Source organism: Strix uralensis, chromosome 16, assembly GCF_047716275.1.
Source record: "Strix uralensis isolate ZFMK-TIS-50842 chromosome 16, bStrUra1, whole genome shotgun sequence".
In the NCBI taxonomy this organism is placed as follows: domain Eukaryota; kingdom Metazoa; phylum Chordata; class Aves; order Strigiformes; family Strigidae; genus Strix; species Strix uralensis.
The window spans coordinates 4,210,466-4,229,919 of NC_133987.1; the positions used below are offsets into that span (position 1 = coordinate 4,210,466).

The following is a 19,454-nucleotide window of genomic DNA, read 5'->3' on the forward strand; positions in this document are numbered from 1 at the left end:
AGCTAGAGGGGTTTGCACGTGTCCAGCCACAGAACCGTAGTCACCAGGCATTTCCATTGCTGGAAGTGCCACCAAATGCAAAATGTAGGTGCCTCGGGGGAAAGGAAAGGGCTGAGCAGAGCCTGCAGACTGAGTGGTGACCAGGTGCTTGAGAGCAGTAGGGCAGGGAAGTCCTGTGGAGGAGCTGACCATTTCCTTCCAAAGAGCTCAGCTCTGGGAGGGCGGGCAGGGTCTGCAGAGGCACAGTGCTGTTGTGCCTTCACCTTTGGAGCTGGTCTCTGCCCAAGCGGGCCTGTGGGATGCATGGTGGCACATGACGGTGCCTGAGCAAGGGCAGGGCAGCCGCCTCGGAGGCTTCACCCTTCTCCGAGAACTTGCATAGAAGATGAGGGACCTGTCAGCCACCTAAAACCAAAACATTTCACAGAGCTGGCTTTTAACTCAGGCAATGGAGAGAGGCTGACACTACAGAAAAGCTTGGGGTTGCTCTCTGGGTGACTCTGGGAGTTCAACAGAGTCTCTGATAAGAAATAAAGTTTTTTAACCAGCGTGAGGAGTTGAACCCAAAGCAAAAAGCTGACAGGTTGGTGGGCAAGCCAGGATTAACTCTTGGCAAGGTAAGGAGAAATTTCCAGGAATGAAGCTCCTAGAGATGACCAAAGGTCTTGCACTAAAGCTGTGTTTGACACCAGTTTAGAGTTCCTCTAAAGAGGAGGACTGAGGCAGTGGGACCAGCAAGGCTCAGCGGAGCCGTACTGTTGTGGCTACCTCCACCAGCCAGAACAATGGCAGGGCAGGGGAAAAATGCAGTCAGTGTCCCCATGGCCTGGCTTTGCAAAGGCTCAGCAGAATTTTGCAGACGGGTGACTAACAGGATGATGGTGAGACTACGAGCTCAGGCAGAGTTTTCATGGGAACATCAGATTTTGCTGCCGCAAAAAATAAGGACTGTCAGCCAGAATGCAAGGAGGGCATTTCCAAATGTCATCTTAGACGCTTATGTGGAAGTCACTGCATTGTTGTGAGCACTGCTACCAATAAAAAAAAAGCAAGCTATATGCAGAGAGAGAAAAACAGCTGAACTATGAGATTTATAGTAACAAATTTACTTCCACAAAAGAAATATGCAGTCATTCCAAGTAGGTTAATAAATGCTTGGATCACATTTGATTGAAAGGAGCCATGCTTAGTGTGGTAAAATGTGCTAAGCCCTTGATCTCGTCTCTGTGATGCCCTCATGGAAAGAGCAGAGGACAGAAGCGAGTAAGGAGAAATCTGAAGACACCTTTCAAGGGACAGGAAAGCGCCCAATCCCCCACCTTGGGGCAGAGGTCCAAAGATGTTGAGATGTCACTGCTCTGAGCTGCATGGAGCAAACAGAAAAAAGAATGGACAGAGGCACCAGCTCCGGTGGGAAGGATGAGGGCTTTCTCTGAGACTCAGGTTCAGCCAAGAGGTGGATTTAGTAGTGAACTTAGCAGATGGGAGCATGAGCGGTGCTCACCGCTGGAGCTCACGGCTCAGCATGTTAACTTGGACTACTATTCATTTGGGATTAAGCTAATGCCCGGCCGTGACCTGCAGCACCTGAAGATCTTGCACATGCTCCTTCCTACTGACTGTGCGATGGGGAAGGCCAAGTCTTTGACAGAGGGACAAGGCAGAGAGCAGGGAGGTGGAAAATGCTGAAATGTTCCCATCTCCAATGGCCAGAGTGTACCTATGGGCACCCTGCGTTTCCATGTACTCAGGGAAGGGATCTCTCACTGTAAACTGCAGGGGAAAAAAAAGTTTCATGTCTTCATTTTGGCCTGTGTTAGCAGAAGCCACCCATAAACCACTAATTGCAATTGCTAAAAGGGAGCTGCAGCTGTGAAACTTGCCCAGATTACCCAGATCACTATTTTATGGATAGAAATATGATTTTCAAACTGACTGTGAGGCTGGGTGAGAGCTGGTGTCAGATGGACAAAAAAGTAGTGTAGCAGAGCCCAAAGACAGACATTTTTCATAGCAGTTTGACTCTTAAAAAGTAAAGCAAATGGACTGTTGTCTCTCAGACAAAGTGCAAACTGTGGTTTCTAGAGCAACAACCCAGGATAAGAGCGTAAAGACAGATTTATACAGATTTTTTTCATAATGGTTTGTCAGTCATGGCAAAATTACAGGCCAGCTCCAGCAAAAGGGCTTCACATTTGGGACATAAGAAAAAAGGAGCGCTCAGAGTGATAGATTGGATTATGTTGCTGACAGAAGACGACATGATTTTCCTGAACTGTTATTCTCATTTCTGTGAGATAGCCTTACTTACTAAACGGATGATTCCCCTACATCAGAGTTATGCTAGTAGAAAGGATGATCTCAACAGAAGATGGGCAGGATTTGAGCAGTTCACAGTAATGTCCGTGTTTGCTTCCAGTCTCCACTCTATTCAACAAGTAGGTGGGAAATGACTTTAAAATAATGAATATGTACTGAAAAGGAGAATCAGGTCTGACTGGTGCTTAACAGCATTAAATGACAGGATGGCACCTACAAAACATGGCTAGCTACCTGCAGATACTTTGTTTTGCAGAAAATGAAGCAAGGAGACCACTTGGGATGTCACTTTGGCTCCGGAGCCCAAGGAGTTGAGGGTTTGCAGAAGTGCACCAACATATAGCTAAACACAAAAGAGCACTATGATTGCGGTCCCAGGGGTTACCACCACTTCCTGAACACAACAAGAATTCACACGTACAATGAAAATCAGAAGCCAGAAACAACAGTTATTTCACATAAAGTTGCTCCACAATCCCATGAGGGCAGGGTGTGTGTAACCAGACAGACATGCTTGGAGAAAGAATAGGCAGCACCTTCTGCAGCTGCCAGGAGGAGAGGAGGTAGTGGGCACTGGGCTCGTCTTTTTGCCTGGACAGCTTCATTTGGCAGACACAGGGATGGTAAAGCAACCAGATGCTGGCACATAACGTTACCAGGAAAAACAGACTCTCTTATTCCCCACGAGAACTGCTGTGATGATGCCACGGTGACTACAAGTTACAGGGCAGAGCTCCTCAGAGGTTATTCAAACATTGCCAATTGTTTGGCTGTAAGGTTTTGAGGTCACAAGCTATAGAAATGATACTTCCATGTTTTGGCCGGGGAAGGAAGGTAGGATCTCAGGAACTGTATCTTTAAGCAGCTTAGTTCTGGAGACAGGAAGTCTGGCAATGGGCTGCAGCAGTGCAGATTTTATTATGCAATTTCTCTTGGAACTAGTCCCTGAATAAAGGAGTTATCCATTAAGCACCTGCCTCATCGTGCCTCCTGAGCACCGCAGATGAAGTCCTCCAGAATCCATGCAAGGGCTCAACCATCAGTTGGGGGAGCGGGGAACCATACGCTGGGGTCCAGAGTGGGAATCCTGGGTGCAAGTTTGCAGTAGTAGGGCTCATTTGCTTGCTATATAGTGTCTTTCAAAGAGTTTCCTTTCTTCTCACAAAATCCCCCTACTCCATTTGAGCTCTTTCTGTGTTTGGCATTATGAGTGGGTGAGGCCATCTGACTCTTGCGATGCAGATACCAAAGGGCTAAGCTACACCAAGCACTGCAGTACTACTAAGCCTTTTGGGTATTTAATCATAGCCCTGTTTCCAGGGGCAGTGGATGAGGGTCAAGGTCTTCCCCTCCCTCCTGCCGTTAAGCTGATGCTGTTCTAATCCCATGGCAGGGGGCAACTGGGGCCATCCTAAGGGGACATTGTGCCATGGAGAAGCTGCAGGACACAGCAGCAATAGGATCCTCCTCCCCTACTGCCTCGGGTACAGGATTCCCTCCCTCCGAAGCACCTCCTTCCTCTCCCACTCTGTCCCCAGGACTTGCAGCCCCACTCTGATTTCACCGATGTGGCAAGCCTGGCACTTGCTGTCAAGATAGAGGAGCTCTCCCAGCTAATGGGAGAGGAATCGTGGCCTCCATGAGTCCTCCCATCTGCTCTCCCCATTCCCAACACAGAGCAGCGTTGCCCCGGCAGGCAAGCTGCCACACCAGCTCCTGTTACGGTGTGGTGGTGTCGGGGCCTCTGGCTCGGCTGTGTGGTCAGAGCTGCAGTGCTGGAGGAACATCAGCTTATGGCCCAGCACCAGGCAGCGGGAACATCTTCCTGGAGCTGGGCAGTAGCTGTGGGACCGCTGAGATTCTGTCCCCAGTGGTTGATCTCCACACTGACTTCATGCCAGAGCTGCAGAGTTACTGCAGCAGCAGAGAAGGGGTTTATAAGGGGAGCAAAATGCTCGGGGGGGGGGGGTGTCTCCTGGCATCAGCTTCTCCAGCAAATCCCTCCTTTCCAAGACCACAATGGGCAAGGCAAGCACAGAAGGTTATCCAAGCTGCAGTTCAAATGCACTGACCAAACTTGTTAAAAAGTTGAAGCAGCAGATAGCAAAGAGCACTGCTGTCCTCAGGTGTGCCTGACAGACATCTGACCTGACCTCCACCCCCCACCTCCAACAGCAAAACCCTCAACCTAAACTGCGGCAAATGCCTTCTACTACAGTAAAACACTGTTGGACGAGAGCTGTTGCTCACATGTCTAGAGCCTCTGTGAGACACCGAACCCTGTCCCACGCTGAGCCATCCTAAAACAGACGGGAACCTGCTGCTTTTGAAGGAAATGAAGGCAGGCATAACCAAAGAGCACTCACTTGGTAGCTAGTGAGTAATATAGTGATAGAAGCAGAGGCCTGTAAGAGACCTCCAATGTGATTACAGTCAGACCTCAGCAAGGACAGGCACCATGTAAATAAATACAGAATTTGCAAGTAAATATAATGAAATGCATGTAAATGCAGAAGTAAATGTAATGAATTTGAGTCTTGCAGTAAACAAAAGACAGTCTTGCTCTTTGCAAAAGAAGGTGTCATTACAGATCTCCTTTAAACCAATAAAATGTTGCTGATTAATCCATCGCGGCTTATGGACTTCATCAACATCCTCAGGATTGTCTCAGTGCCCTTCTCCAGCCTGTCCTCTGGTTGCGGCTGCTCTTCGAGGACATACCAACATGTAGGCGATGAAAACAGCCCCAAGCAACCAGTTTGGGTACAAGGAGCTCTGCTGCCACGTTGGCGCATCACCTGAGCTTATACGACCTGCTTCTCAGGTTGGGAACCAGTATGGAAATCCACGGAAGTCTATGAGCTCCAGTCCTATAAACCTGTTTTGAGCTGGGGAAGTCTGTCTAGACAGAGCACAAGGTGTTTTTAAAGCAAGGCTGGGTTCGGCCCTGGTGCCTGAGCAATCAGGTCAGCTCGGATCAGCTCAGGTCGGAGATCTGCCCTCGCGGGCGGCCGTGCTGGCCTCTGTGGCGGGGCCAAGCTGTGCGGCCGCTCGGGAGGTGGGGGAGCAGGGGAAAGCCGAGCCCGTGGCTGTGCAGAAAGCAGCGGGGGAAGCCTTTCCGCCAGGCCACAGCAACCCCTCGCAGGGCGCGTGTGGGTGCGGGTGCAGGCAGGCACGAGGGGGCTGCAGCGGCTGCTGCGCAGGTTTCAGTAGGAAGGCAGAGAAGGGGGGGAGGCAGCGCTGAGGGAAGCCTGGGCAGGCACTGAGGGGGACACGAGCACCCCACGGCGTCAGCGTCACCCCCCGAATCGGTGCTGTTAGGGGTGGGAGGACATGGGCTGGCATGGCCCCCTCGGGCTGTGTCAGGAGCGGTGGGTCCTGCCGTGCCTCAGCTCTGAGGGAACCAGGAGCACTGAGGGGGGGAGCTTTTGGGAGGCCATGCTGTGAGCCGGGCATGAGAGGGGTCAGCTGTAGCGGGGCTGAGAGGGCAGACTGGGGGGGGGACTGTGAGGAGGCTGAGGGGAGCCTGAGAGGGAAAAGTGGGGGGGACTAAGGGGAGGAGAATGTGGGGAGTAACTGTGAGGGGACTGAGGGGGGAAAGTGGGGGGGACTGAGGGGAGGAGAATGTGGGGAGCAACTGTGAGGGGACTGAGGGGGGAAAGTGGGGGGGTCTGAGGGGAGGAGAATGTGGGGAGCAACTGTGAGGGGACTGAGGGGGGAAAGTGGGGGGGTCTGAGGGGAGCAGAATGCGGGGAGCAACTGCGAGGGGACTGAGACACCTGCGGTGGGACTGAGAGAGGACGCTGTGAGGGGACGCTGTGAGGGGGCAGCTGTGGGGTGCTGAGGGCAGACCCTGACAGGAGTAAGCAGGCGAGACTAAGGTGAGCGCCCGGGGGCAACCGAGGAGGACGCTGCCAACGGGCAACTGCGGGGCGCCGCAGGGGTCCCTGAGGTGGGCGAGCGCACAGGGACACCGGGGCAGAGGAGAAGGGAGGCCGCCGGGCCCGCCGCGGACCACCCGTCCCCTCACCCCGCCGCGGAGCAACTGAGGACGAGCTCGACTCTTTCCGGCGCCGCTCGCGCCTTTCCGGCGTCGGCGGGGGCGGGGGGGGCGTGCCCCGTGCGCGGTGACGCAAGGCGCAGGCCCCGCCCCGGCCCCGCCCCCATGGTCTCTGGAAAAGAGAAGAGAAAAAAAAACTTTTTTTTTTAATTGAGGAATCAACAGCCGCCATCTTGTCGCGGAGCCGGAGCGCGGCGCGAGCGGAGCGGGGCCGGGCCGGGCCGGGCCGGGGCAGCGGGGCCGCCCGCCGGGACACGGGCAGCCGCGCGGAGCGCCGCCGACGGGCAGAGGGGCTCGGGGCAGCGGGGCAGAGCCGGCCGGAGCCAACCGAACGCCGCCACCGGGACCGGGAGCCGCGGCCGCCGCCGCGCCGCGCTCATTGTTTTGGGGCGTTTTTTGGGTGTTTTCGGGTTTTTTCCGGTTTTTTGTGATTTTTCGAATTTTTTTTTTTCTCCCCCCTCCCTCCTCTTCCCCCCCCGCCCCCCCCCCTCCCCTACCTCGGCCGCGGTTCGGCCGCGGGCGGGGGCGGCGGGCGGGGGCCGCCGCGGGGCCGGGGCGAACCCCCCGGCGCGGAGGGGAGGGGACGGGGCGAGGCAGAGGGGAGCGTGTGGGGGGGCGCTATGCTCCCCCAGTGACTGCCTGAGCCGCCATCCGGGCACCTCCTCGGCGGCGGCCGGGCGGGGGGAAGAGGCCGGGAGGAGCGAGGCCGGCAGGGAGGGGGCGCTGGGCTCTTCCCCACCCCGCCCCGAACCCTCCTCCCCTGCGGCCTGCTGCGGCGGCGGCGGCCCGGCCCGGGTATGGGGGAACGGGGGCCGCCGCCGGTCGGGCACTGAGCGGCGCTGTTGCTCGGCGGTGGGTTCCCCGTTGGAGGAACGGGGAGAGAGAGATTCGCCCCCCCTCAGGCTCCCCCCCCCTCTCCAACGATTACCGGCTCGGCGGCCTCTCCTCGGACGGCCCAGCCGGCTACCATGGCGGAGAACTTACTCGACGGGCCGCCCAACCCCAAGCGAGCCAAGCTCAACTCGCCGGGCTTCTCCGCCAGCGATAGCACAGGTAAGGCCTGCGGGGCGGTGCGGGGGCGGGCGGGCCTTACCGGCGGTTACCCCCCCCCCCCCCCCCCCGCCCTCCTTCGGCGGGGCGGTCGGGCCCGGGCCCGACCGCCCCGCCGGAGGAGGGCGGGCGGGGGGGGCGGGGGGGGGGGGAGTAACCGCCCGCCCGGCCCCGGTTCCCGGCGGGGGTGGGAACCGGCCTGGCGAGGTGCCGGGAAAGGGGGGACGGATCCCTCCCGGAGCGGTTAGGCCTCCTTCAGTCGAAGTTACCGGGGTGGGACCCGTACGCCAAGTACCGTCCCGACTATAAGTAGCGGTAGGGAGAGACGGGTAAGGCCTTTTGAGTTGAATTTCCCTTTCCTCCATCATCGACCACCGCTTCGTTTTAGTGGTGAAGGGATGGAGGGATCCGCCTCGGCTTGGATGCTGGGGGTGCCCAGGTGAGCGGGGTGCGGGTAGGGAAGGAGAAAAACCCAGCTATCAGAAACACCCACCACCCTGCTTCTGGAGGGGGTGGTCGGCATTTCTGTCTACTCCTTAAAACCCCTGTATCGTCCACAACTAAGAGCCCTACGCAGGCAGCCTCTTCCACCGTGCCCCTGCGTGCGACACGTTAAGGCATAAAAACTCCCTAATAACATATTAAGATTTTGCCTTTTTTTATCCCCATCTGTGACCCTGGTTTAAGGCGCTTGGCTTGAACTGTTGCGAGCATTTTTCCTTAAAAAAGAAATAATTTGCAGATAATAATTTAAGTTGTGGGGTTGCTGGCGTGATGAAATGCCCAGCAGGCTGGCAGTCACTGTGACTTGTCTGTATGTCGCGTGGTGTCTTCGGCGTGCTTTTTTTCAATTGTTTGTAGATAATAAAACACGTCAAAATTTCTCATTTCCAGCAAGTGCGTGCCCGTTGTAAATACGCACGTGTGTGCATAAGAGCATGTGTGTGTGTGTGTACTGATGTCTTTCAATGTTCCAACTGTTCTGATCGCTGAAACAGTGGTTTTATAGGAACTCAAAGTGTGTTGGACTTGCATTTCTGTTTTCAGAGATTCATGAATCTTGTTGAAGGGACAGTGATAAGTTAATCATGCTATGCCTGCTGTGTTTTTATAGACTGAAAAAAAACCAACTATAATTGAGCTGATAAATTCTGTGGGTTTTTTTGGTTTGCTTAATCTGCATTTGGCAATAGCTTAGATACTTCAGTCCTTTGGGGTTTTTTTTATGGAATCTTTTTCTTCTCAGCCTACAAATAAATGAAACATGCCAAAAAGAAACGGTATTGAGAGTAAGAATTGGCAGAGAATATCTAGGTGAGGTCTTGTGATTGAACTACGTTAATCTGTTTCAAGGAAGCGGTGGAATATCATAAAGAAGGCTGATACGCAAGTTGCTATGAAATGCACCATAATAACTCAGGAAAAGCACAGTTTTTCTTTAATTCTTGAGCTAGACATTTTAGACTGCTGGTAGCTAGTGAAAGATGTTTGAAGCGTGTCTTTTTTTCTCTTTCTTTTTTGAAGTTCACTTGGTCTGTTCTGGAATGCTTCAGACATAATTACATCCTGTTCAGCAAGTTCTAATGCGTCTCGGTGAGCTCTGTGCAGTGCTAGATATGTAAACTCCAGCATCTGCATAAAGTTTTGCACAGCTGAGGGGGCCTTTGGTCACCAGGGACGGCAAACCCCAGGTTGGATTTTGACCAAGTAGGAGTGTGTCCGTAGCGTACTGTTGTCATCCCGGTGTTCTTCAGGCAAAAACACCTCTCTGCTTGAGAGTGCAGGTAATGTTTGTGCGCTTAGAAGTGCTTCTTATAAATCTCTTCAGGTTTGTTGCCAGCAGCTAATGTTGCTTGTTGAAAGATTGCTGAACGTTTCTGTGCGTTGTAGCAGGCAATACACGTAGTTTGAGTAGCGATTGCTATCAAATACCTGCTCCTGAACCTAAACCGGGCTGCTCCCTTGCACTGAGGCTTAAATGAAAAAGTTACGATGCAACCTGGAAAGTTGCCTTTGTGACCAGAGGTGCTTGGGGAGACGGGTTTGAGGCTTGCGCCCTGAACGAGCAGTAAGTTGTGTATTGGTTAACAGAATTGTAATTGCAGTTGTAAACCCGCACTGTTTGATGCTGCAGCTTGCGTGATTGGGACGTGCTTTAAAAGACGTTGCGTTAGGCCCGGTTGTGCAGTTCTGTTGCTGAACAGCAAGGCTCCGAGCGTGCAAATGCTTGTAACTGAGCGTAGCGGTGAGGTGGCGAAGGGTCCGATGGCAGGCCTGAATGTTTGGCAGAAAGCAACTGCTCGTCCTTGTTTATATTTTGCTTTATGCTTTGATGCGGTGATGTTAAGCAACTCCTTTTGTCAGGGTAAATTTTAGCTGCCTTTAATCTTTCTGATAAAAATAGCTCCTCAGCTTACCAGAGCAAAGTTTGTGCAATTGAAATTGGTCTACTTACATTCTGAAAATATGACCTTTCCTGTTAAACTTAAGCAGCTAAATCAAATGTCTTGGAGAAGGGAGTAGAGATGAAAGGATAACAGAAATGTGTAGCGTGACCATCGTTAAGTTTCAAGATAGTCCCATTTTGCAGTTGCCTTGTTGCTCTTTGTATCAGTAAGGAAGGTTGAGACTCGTGGCTGTTAATTGAGCGTGCCGTTGCTGTGCAGCATTGAACAAGCCAGCTCGTATGGTAAAATGTCCATGGGAAAGATTTTTCCTTGTCTAGCCAGGTAGGAGTAGTGCTTTTGTCTAATTACCGCTTTATTAGATACATGGTATTTTTCACACCTAAGCATTTGTCCCGTCCATAACTGTTACGAGGCATTGTCACTTAAGCGTGCTGCAGAATAAACAAGGCACTCATACGAAAAGTAGAATAACAGTAACTTTGGTTATGGCAGCATAGTATTTTAACGTTGAGTATCATGAATATTTTGTACATTGCTGGCATTGGTCCGGCGACAGAATATACAGTGAACTGGCAGCGTTGTTGAGCTGGTCTTGGTCTGAACTCTGCGCACAGTTTGCAAAAAAGGTGCTCGAATGGAGGAGCAGCAGAGCCGGCGCTCTTCAGGTGCCCCTTCACGGTGGTTCTGCAGGTAGCTGGGCCACCGGTGGGCTGTGTTGCACTGCAAGTTAACGCCTCTGTGTTTGTTATGTACCCTGCAGCCTTCTGCTGTTGTAGAACAATGCTAGTTCCAGAAACAACACATCATAATTTGGGCCAAAGCAGAGGGTGTCCTTAACAGTGTTACGAGTTAATGAATTCCTGAAGTAGGTGAAGTTGGAAGGAAGGTGAGATGAGCAGCTTCAAAAGTCTATTAGAGCTGGATTTTCACCCCATGCTTTCTTGTGTGTGTGGTTTTGGGGTTTTTTTTTCTCCACAACTTCAGATCATAAACAGATTAAGCAGTATGGCTGCTGCTGCAAAAGCTGCAGGCTGAGATCGCTGGTCGTTCACGTTCTCCTACAGCCCGGTGTGTTAGCATCGCAGTGCCCGTATTTTAAAATTGGGGAAAGACTGGCCTTGTCGCACGAGCCTTTGTACGTGCCAAGATAAGTAGATCTCTGGCTAACTCCCAGCGAGCTACAGAACTTCGCAGGAGGGAGTTTGTGTCGATACGCAGCCTGATTTCATCTTACTCTCCTGCCAAAAACCAGATAGGTGCATTTCAGTGGGTTTAGTTTTTAGTTTTAAAAGAGGTGGACTACCTTTAAAACAAAGTAGCTTAAGGACAGACAGCGAGGCTTTCTCAGCTTATGTTCACATACTTAGCTGAGACTTCAGATGGACTGACGTCTCGGTGATCTAAAACCAGATTTTGTCTGTGCGCATGAAAGCATTAGTATGTTTTAGAGGGGTTCATTCCTGCACGGCTGAAAAGTTTCATGGAAGCCTGTTTAATCGGTCTGCTCTTGTTTTATATGATATGTGCAAAACTTGAGTGTCATTTGCGTGCTGTGACAGTAAGAATTGCTTTTATACACATGCTTTATCCATCTCGCCCTGGAATAAGAAAAAGCATAACTCCATTAAGTGAACAGAGTTGGATTTATAAGCAGAGAATTGGGGGAAGAAACGATGCTTCTGAAAAGGTGTGGGTGATGGAGTGCGTATAGTTGTAATTATTTCACAGGAGTGTCCTTGGTTTTGTGGTACTTGCACCGTAACTAGCTGGGGTGGGAAAACATGCAGTGTGGTATTTCATGGCTATATTGTTTCTAAGATTTACCATATATGTGTAATGATGGAGGTGGTGGATGGGAGATGATTATGCCAAGCAAAAATGTTTACTTTGAGTTGTGTTAAGTTTGATACGAGCTGATTTTTTTTTTTTTTGCACCTTAAGTGACTGACCTGCATAACTTTATGCCTGCAGTTGTAATGTGGGACAGGAGATTTGTGAGATTGGAAATTGGCTCATTTATTGAGTCTAGCGCAGCTAATTCTTACAAATTCATGAAGCATTGCTGATAGCAGGTTATTGTGTACTTTCTCATTGTTTGGATTTTTTATAGATTTTTTCCAAGGACTTTGACACTAACATCTGTGTGAGATGAAAAGTTGAGCAGGTGATCTGCCAGCTTGATTTTATGTGACAGTCCACAGCCCTACAGTTGTGCCCATTCCTCTTTTGAAATTCATACTTTGAGTGGTAATTGCATATGTACTTGGGAGTTTATCAAATTGATTCTCCCCCCACCCCCCAACCCCAGCCCATGACTTAAAATTAACTCGGTAAATGCTGTCTCGTGCCGTAGCATAGAGCTCCTGGAGAAGCCCTGCCAACAGCAGGCAGGAATAAAGGCTGTGCTCAGGAGGGTCAGTCTTTGTTGGACCCCAGAGATCTCTTGATAGTTTGTGAAATGATTCCCAATTTTCTGTTGCAGATTATTCACTTTCTATTCTGGCTGAATGTTCCTTGGAGTCATAGTCCGGTGCCATTAATTATTTCTACAGCAACATGCTGTGTTTTGCTAATATATCTGCAACTTCACGTTCAAAAAGTCCACCTATTCTTGGTGTTTATTTTTATTAGAGATTTTGCTCTCTGTTGTTACTTCCTAATAGAGAAGAACATGAACAAAAATCTCACTCTTAGCGAAATGTTAGTGTGAAATCAGTGTGGAGGGGGTAGTTGAAAAACAGGGTTTGAAAAATTCTGGGGTTTGTTCTTACACAATGAAAAAGCATGTGGGATAGCTTAGAAATCTGACACTTCCACCCTAATTTGGTTTACACTTTCAAGAATTTTTGCTTTGTAAATCTTCCTTTTAACATATGTTATGTTTTCCATCTGTCTTCTCAGATGTCTAAGATACAGAGAGAACCTAAATCTTTTATTTGGAAAACTCTCTTTAATAGAGATGTCTCAACAAATACTATCAAATATCGTGCAGAATCATAGTGTGAATCAAAAGAAAACTGAAACTTCTATTATCACTGGTAATTGGCAATCATAACTTAGAATCTAAATCTCTTAACATACACTCTTCAAAAGCTTCACTTCATCTTGCCTTTCCTCTTTTCTCATTTATCACCGTTGAGAAATAAAGAGCTTATTTGGAACATTGGATAAATACAGTGTCTTTGATTTGCAATAACTTCATGTGAGTGTATATATATTTTTCTTTATACATATATAAGTGTGTAAAATAATTTCCTGCCTCCCTGAGGGTCATCTTTAACGCTGGGGGAACTTCCTCAGGAAGACAGCGTTGTCAAAATGACTCGCTCTTTCTGGGTGACATGCCTCCCAGTCTCACAGGTAGACATTATTTCGTTGCTGCTGTTGGACACCTCTGAGGCAGAGATCGGAGCTAGCTACTTTCTGTTGCACAGTGAGAAGGAAAATGGAATATTCAATTCCAACCCCTGTCCGTGTGTCACACCTGAAGAGCACGAGCTGCTCTCTCACTCTGCCCAACATTACCGCTGCCAGTACTTTGATAGCTGTTTTAGTGGGTGTTGGTGGTGTGACGTAGCTTCTGTGTCATCTCCTGTAGAGTTTCATCTAATGGAGCAAAGAAACGTGGAAATTACCGAGAGACTTGAATTCAGTAAGTACTGCATGTAAATCTGTTTTATAGTAGCTGTGAAGTTTTTTTCTTAAGGTTCATAAACTCCTTTAAGGAAAGTATTAATGAGAATGATTCAGAACAGCCTCATCTCACTGAAATTAATGCTTTAAAGTGAAATAGATTTGTGAGGGCATTGGGTTTTTTGTGTTCAGTCAGTTATGGTTGGAAGTTTTTTTAGAGTGAAAAACCATTAGTTTCAAGCACGTTTGCTGTTGCTTCCTTACGCACATTTTGCGTTGTCTGTTCTTGCACAGCCGAATTTGAGTTGCCGTGCAGACTACCCTTCGCTTATAATTTGGTATCAGAAATAGGGAGGAAAAAGTGGCATTAAAACAAAGAGAATGGAAACACGATTTTTGCAGCTATTATACGTCATAAAGCAGACCCAAAACTTGCCTGTTTCCTAGTAATCTTGTGTAACACTTCTGTTGGTTTGTTTCATAATATTACTTCAAGTATGTATTAATCATTGCTATTTTAGTCTCCACGTAAATAGGCCCATTCTGTGCTTCGGTTACAGAAGGTGCATAAAGGTGGGAGCCTTCAGAGAAGGACGTGTGTAGCTGAAGGGAGTGTTGGAAGCAGCCTGAGCTAGAAGGCAGTACTGAGCGTGGAGTTCTTGCTGCCGATGCTGTCAGTCATTGTGGGGAGGGTGGAGGACTGAACAATATAAAATCTGAAACACCTTGTGTTGACCTGTGTATTTAATAAGAAGTCTGTGGCCAGAGAAGGTCACAGTTAAAGTTTCTTTGTCAAGATAATTCATGTCTTTGTACGTTATCAGCTGATGTTTTTTCCAGATGTGCAGTGAGGGTAGCACAGCCTTAACGTGAAGCAGTGGATCTGTCAGTGGACCTGTCAGTCGTGTGAGCTAGCTGGAGGCATTCACATGAAAATGTTCTGTTTTGGTACAGACTCTGCATTTCATGCTGCCTTAAGCAACTGACCACTATTAATTACTGGATTCTCAGGTGATTCCTCTTAAAAGGGTCATCCTGAACTTATGTTTTGTCAGCTGTTAAAATAGGGCAACAGAAAAGATGTGTGCATCTGTGATAGGATGGGAAGGAGATCTCACTTCTGTTAATGTGCTCCAGGAACCCTAAAATATTTAATCTTCATCAGGATGATCTTGTGAACGAGAAGCTGATGTTACCGGTGTGGTGATCTCCCAGTCTATACGCAGATTGCTTTCCTCCTCTTCCTTCTGTCCAGATTTCTGCTCTTAGAGCAAAGAAAATTACTGAAGCGTTTTGGTCAGTAAGCGTGTGTAGCCTGATTGCCACATGCCATGTGACAATAGTCATGTTCGTGTTGTTGATATTACTGGGTAGGATTGAAAGTTACTCACAAGAGCAATAGTGTCAAAATAGTGAAAACCATCATTTGCCATGAGCACTCTTGTTGGGCTGCTTCTGCCACACATTTTGGGGGTTATTTTGGTTTTATTCCCCTCAGGCATCTGGGAAGGGATAAGAGACTAGCTTCTTATCTGAATGCATGTTTCATATTTGTTTCTGTGTATTAACTTTGGTGCCAGGTGCATTTAATGTGTCCTTGTATACTACCTTGTTTTTAATAGTGGAACATTCAAGTAATCTGTGATTTTTAAAATTTTTTCAATGGAAGAATAGTGGAAGTAGATCTGAAAACAGGGATTATTCCTGAAAGAAGCTAGTATATTAGGTTTTTCTGGACCTTCAACTCAGATTGTATTTTCATTACAGCACAGCAAAAGAGAGATGGCAGAGACAATTTGGGTAAGTACAGTAGAGAGAAACTTGAGGTTATGACATGGTGATACACAATGTGCAAGGGGAAAGAGAGGCTAGGAACTAAACTAGATATAATCAAGGAAGGATCTCGGTTTATACCGTTCTTCTTTCAGGGAGGTGAGAAGCCGGGGCCAGAACAGTTGGTCTTTCATGTATCAGGTAGTTGTTACCACACGCATTAGTTGTGGTATAGGGGATATAGATATGTGCATTTTCCCCATGCTTGTGTGTCTGGCGTTTGGGCTGGTGTCAGGAGCATTTTTAAAACTGAATCAATAATACTGGGAGTATTGCAGTAGAGGTTAGAAGACAACTGCTTCTTTTTCATTAGCTTCTTGATTTGTTAGCTCTGTGTAACAAGCTTCAGTTTGGAAAAGTCACTTCGTTGCTGAAGTCTTACAAAAATGGATTGGGGGAGATTTTAGGAGCTTGAAGCTACTTTAACTTAACTAGATTCTAAGCTGATAGTGTCCCTTTTGGTTATTGGGTTGCACGAAATGGATCTAATGTAATTGATTTTAGGAACTGTGCTGCTCCTTAGTTGCATGTTTGTACCCTGAACGGTATTCGTCTTACAGAGGATCATGCTTTGCCAGAAGTCAAGTTGCAAAGGAGGTGTGGTAGAACGAATGCCACCTTCTCAATCCCCCGACCCCTAAAATCCCAGCCATAGGAAAGCAAGAGAAGCCAAGTGTCAAACTAATTTTCAGGAAAGACTGTGAAAGGACAGTACAGGCAACTACAGCTGGGTCAGCCTCCCTTTCCAGCACTGGTAAGATGATGGAGGAGCTGGAAGTGAAGGGCTACCAAGGAGGTCGGGGGGCTGGAGCACATGCCCTTTGAGAAGTGACTGAGGGGCTGGGCTGCAGACCTCCTGATGTCCTTTCCAACCTGAGCGCCTGTGAGTCTGTAAGCAAGAGAGCACTGCGAGAATTATTGCAATGAGTTTCCTAGGGGCAAGTACCTAGAATGCCTAAAGGTGAGACTTGTTTCTGTGCATCGATATATTTGAATTTTGACCAGTCCACTGATTTGGGAATGAGCAAACCAAACTGTCTTTCTCATCCCAAATGCAAGTAGTTCAAAAGAGCAGACAGAAAAAAGTTTAGTTAAATATGCAAATCTCTTATTATGCAAGCCGTAACTCATCCAGATGCCTGCTATTGGATCTCTCATTTTCCCCCTCCACCCAGCTGTTAGGGTCTTCTTGGCCCAGCCAGGTTCCTCATTGCTGTCTTTCTCAACCTGGCTGTTAAACATCTTGTGAAAAAGTGATGCTCCTCTTCTGAAGGTCAAGGTCAGATGCATGTCAGTTTGCAATCTTTCTGTGCGTCTGATTAGGTTAAAACGCTAATTTAAAGTTTCCTTACTGGAAATTATATTTTTTCTATGAAGGCATTGTTTAATTGCTCTGAAACATTAAATGTGCTAATTGTCTTTTATGAAACAATAAATTATAGAATCCTCAAACCTCAAAAGGAGGTTGGAATGGATGTGGTAATTGCTGCCTGCACCAAACAGTATGTCTATTGAGTTGAGTTACCTGACATTGAATTTTAGGGAATGACTGGAGCTCTGAACTGTTGAGGCTTTGTCTGCTGGGGTCTGGCATGATTGAAAGAAGCCTTACAAAACAAAATTGGGCTCAGTGAAATGTAACAGCTATGTTGGCATGAAAGAAAGGCATGGTGGAAATACTGCTTGTGTACTGGGCCTGCACTGCGACTTCAGCGTCTGCTCCGTGGATGGGCCGTCAGAGTTTGTGACGGGAAAACTCCCAATCACATTTCAAGTGGAGATTATGCTGTAAAAAATGAAACTGAATTTGATATTTCTCCTTCTGCTTGCTGTGTGATATGTTTGAGATAATAAATCACGTAAAGAAATACCTTAGGATGTTTGTCACCTCTCCAGGCTGAGCTAAAAGCGAAAAAAAATGGTGATATTGAAACAAGTTAATTGATTGAATATGTATGTTAAGAAAGCGTCTCCTGATAACAGTTGCAAGTAGTCATACAGATGAAAACGTTCTGCCTTGAGAATGCAGCACAGTTTTTTCTTCTGAGAAGGCTTGGAAGGAAACAGAACATCTTTTTTTATTCTGATTGCTGAAAGTGTTGTCCAGGAAGGCAGAAAACTGTGACATTTAAGCTCACAAAACTGAAATTAGGAAAGAGTGTGTCTCAAGTGTGGTTATCTTGTATGTGTGAAAATAGCTGCTCAAAGAATGCAAAATTCTCAAATTGGAAAAAGAGCCCTTTGGAAAGAGTGAGGGTGTTGTAGTTGCCTAGTGCTTTTCCATCCCTTCTAAGAGATATGTTGTCTCTGGTTTTTGGTGCTCTCCCGTTAAGAGGACATTCGGTTTATGTAAGAGAGGTAATGAAAGGTGTGAGGTTTAGAATCGGAAGTGCTGTGTTAGAGATGAGCTGCTACGAGGTGGATCTCCGCAGCCGTAGTCAGCTCTACTGCTTCCTGAGCGCTGAAATTAGGCATATGTGCCTTCCGAGTTAAGGGAATCTATCCTCCTTTAAAATAAAGACCACTTCTGTTTTGTTGCATGCTAGGTAAGCGGCAGGTTTGAGAGATGGAGCAGGTACAGAGCTTGGTAATTGGAGTGGGACTCCTCAGCATAGGTGTTTTTTGAGCATTGCTTTGGATAACTATGTACAGGCAAAGGCATCTCTTGGTTTTTAGACTCTTGGTAGCTGCCATGGACTTTGAGAAATAGTTGAAGCATAGAGAATGGGATCAGTTATCTTCTTCTCGTGAGGATGGGGGGGAGTGAGGTTAGTTTTTATTTTGCTTCCAGTAGAAATGGGCTGCGTTCTTATTGTGGCAGATTTTTATATGTGTGTAAATATATTTATTTTTTTTAACTGCCAAGACAATATCTTATCTTTATGGATTTGTTGCAGACATGCTCAAGCAGACTTTTGTTTTCTGTTGTATTTTATAACTGTTGTAAAATGTGCCTTGTGTTGATGTTTTTAACGTACATGGCTGATTAAAATATGAAAGCAGGAAGAATAATCATTGCCTGAACGTTTGAATACTCAGTAAATTTTTACATGGCCACTGTGCTAAGCTGTTTACCTGCTTTTTATTTGCCTGCTGGCAGATCTGTAAACTTTCCATGCCTAACCTTAATGTATAGCCTTCTTACAGGACCCTAAGAGTGGTAGATTATTTTAGGTTTTAAGAGGCGATATTCCCAAATGCTTTCTTCACTTTTTTTGTAAACTGCAAAAACATTTCTAGTCCTTGGCTCTGGCAAGACTTTTAAGAGTCCAGCCAGCCAAACAAGAAAAATTTGAGCACTTCCATTCCAGCATTGCATTTTGAAATACAACTGGAAAAAAGCTACTTTTTTTTAACCCACAGTAACATCTTCCCCCTCCACATTTTGTCACTTTTCCTCTGCCCCTGGCCCTGCATGCACACGCATCTTTAGTTCATGAAATGTTAACGGTTTTGGTGCAGAAGCTTGGAAAAACAACGTTTCTTAGGATTTACAGAAGTTGTCTGAACAAGCGCTGTAAACCTTGAACTTCCCAGCAAGCTGGGATGATGAGGGCAGCTTAACAAAGACGAAGCTTCAGCCACAGCCCCTGTGTGACCGGCCTTGGCAAGCGCGGGCAGATGGCTGTGGTTGTGCTCCAGGCTGCAGCCGCAGAGGGGCTGCGCTGCAGGGACCCCGGCACCGGGGCCTGGCGCCGAAAACAGGTGAGGGGCTTTTCATCAGAGTGGGGTTAGAGATGGATGGAAGGTTAAAAATAGTGAAATCTTGGAAGAAGGAAGGTAGAATCAAAATATATAGGAAGAGATACAAACTGTAGCGTGGTGAGTGTGAAGTGGTTGTGTGGAAAAGAGGAGAGATGAAGCGCTCGCTGAAAGCAACGTAGTTGAAGGTACAGCAGGAATTTCTGTAAAAGACAAGCTGAGAAGGTGAACTAAACAACTGAAGGGAAAAGCAGCAAGTAAGAGAGAAATTAAAAATACTGTAATGAACCTAGCTAACAAAAATGCTAGTTACTTCCCTGCTTGAAAGGGAATCGGAGGTCTGCTCCTGAGCTGTGTTGTGTCCTGGCCAGCATTGTGCAAGCCTGGAAGGATTCTCCAGAGCTTGTTGACTTCACTAGGTAATGATGGCAAGATGTAGGCCCTAAAGG

General features: G+C 47.7%; 1 protein-coding gene across 5 annotated transcripts in view; it reads left to right on the forward strand.

The window, feature by feature from the left end:
- Positions 1-6,891: 6,891 nt before the first annotated feature.
- CREBBP (CREB binding lysine acetyltransferase) overlaps positions 6,892-19,454 on the forward strand; it is a 97,800-nt gene continuing 85,237 nt past the window's right edge. For 2 of the 5 annotated variants that reach the window (XM_074886617.1, XM_074886618.1), the window contains exon 1: positions 6,892-7,432. In XM_074886617.1, the coding sequence (XP_074742718.1) occupies positions 7,348-7,432 (85 nt within the window). In that variant the 5' untranslated portion in view covers positions 6,892-7,347. The remainder of the gene's footprint in view (positions 7,433-19,454) is intronic. The other 3 variants (XM_074886620.1, XM_074886619.1, XM_074886616.1) reach the window with 2 other exon arrangements.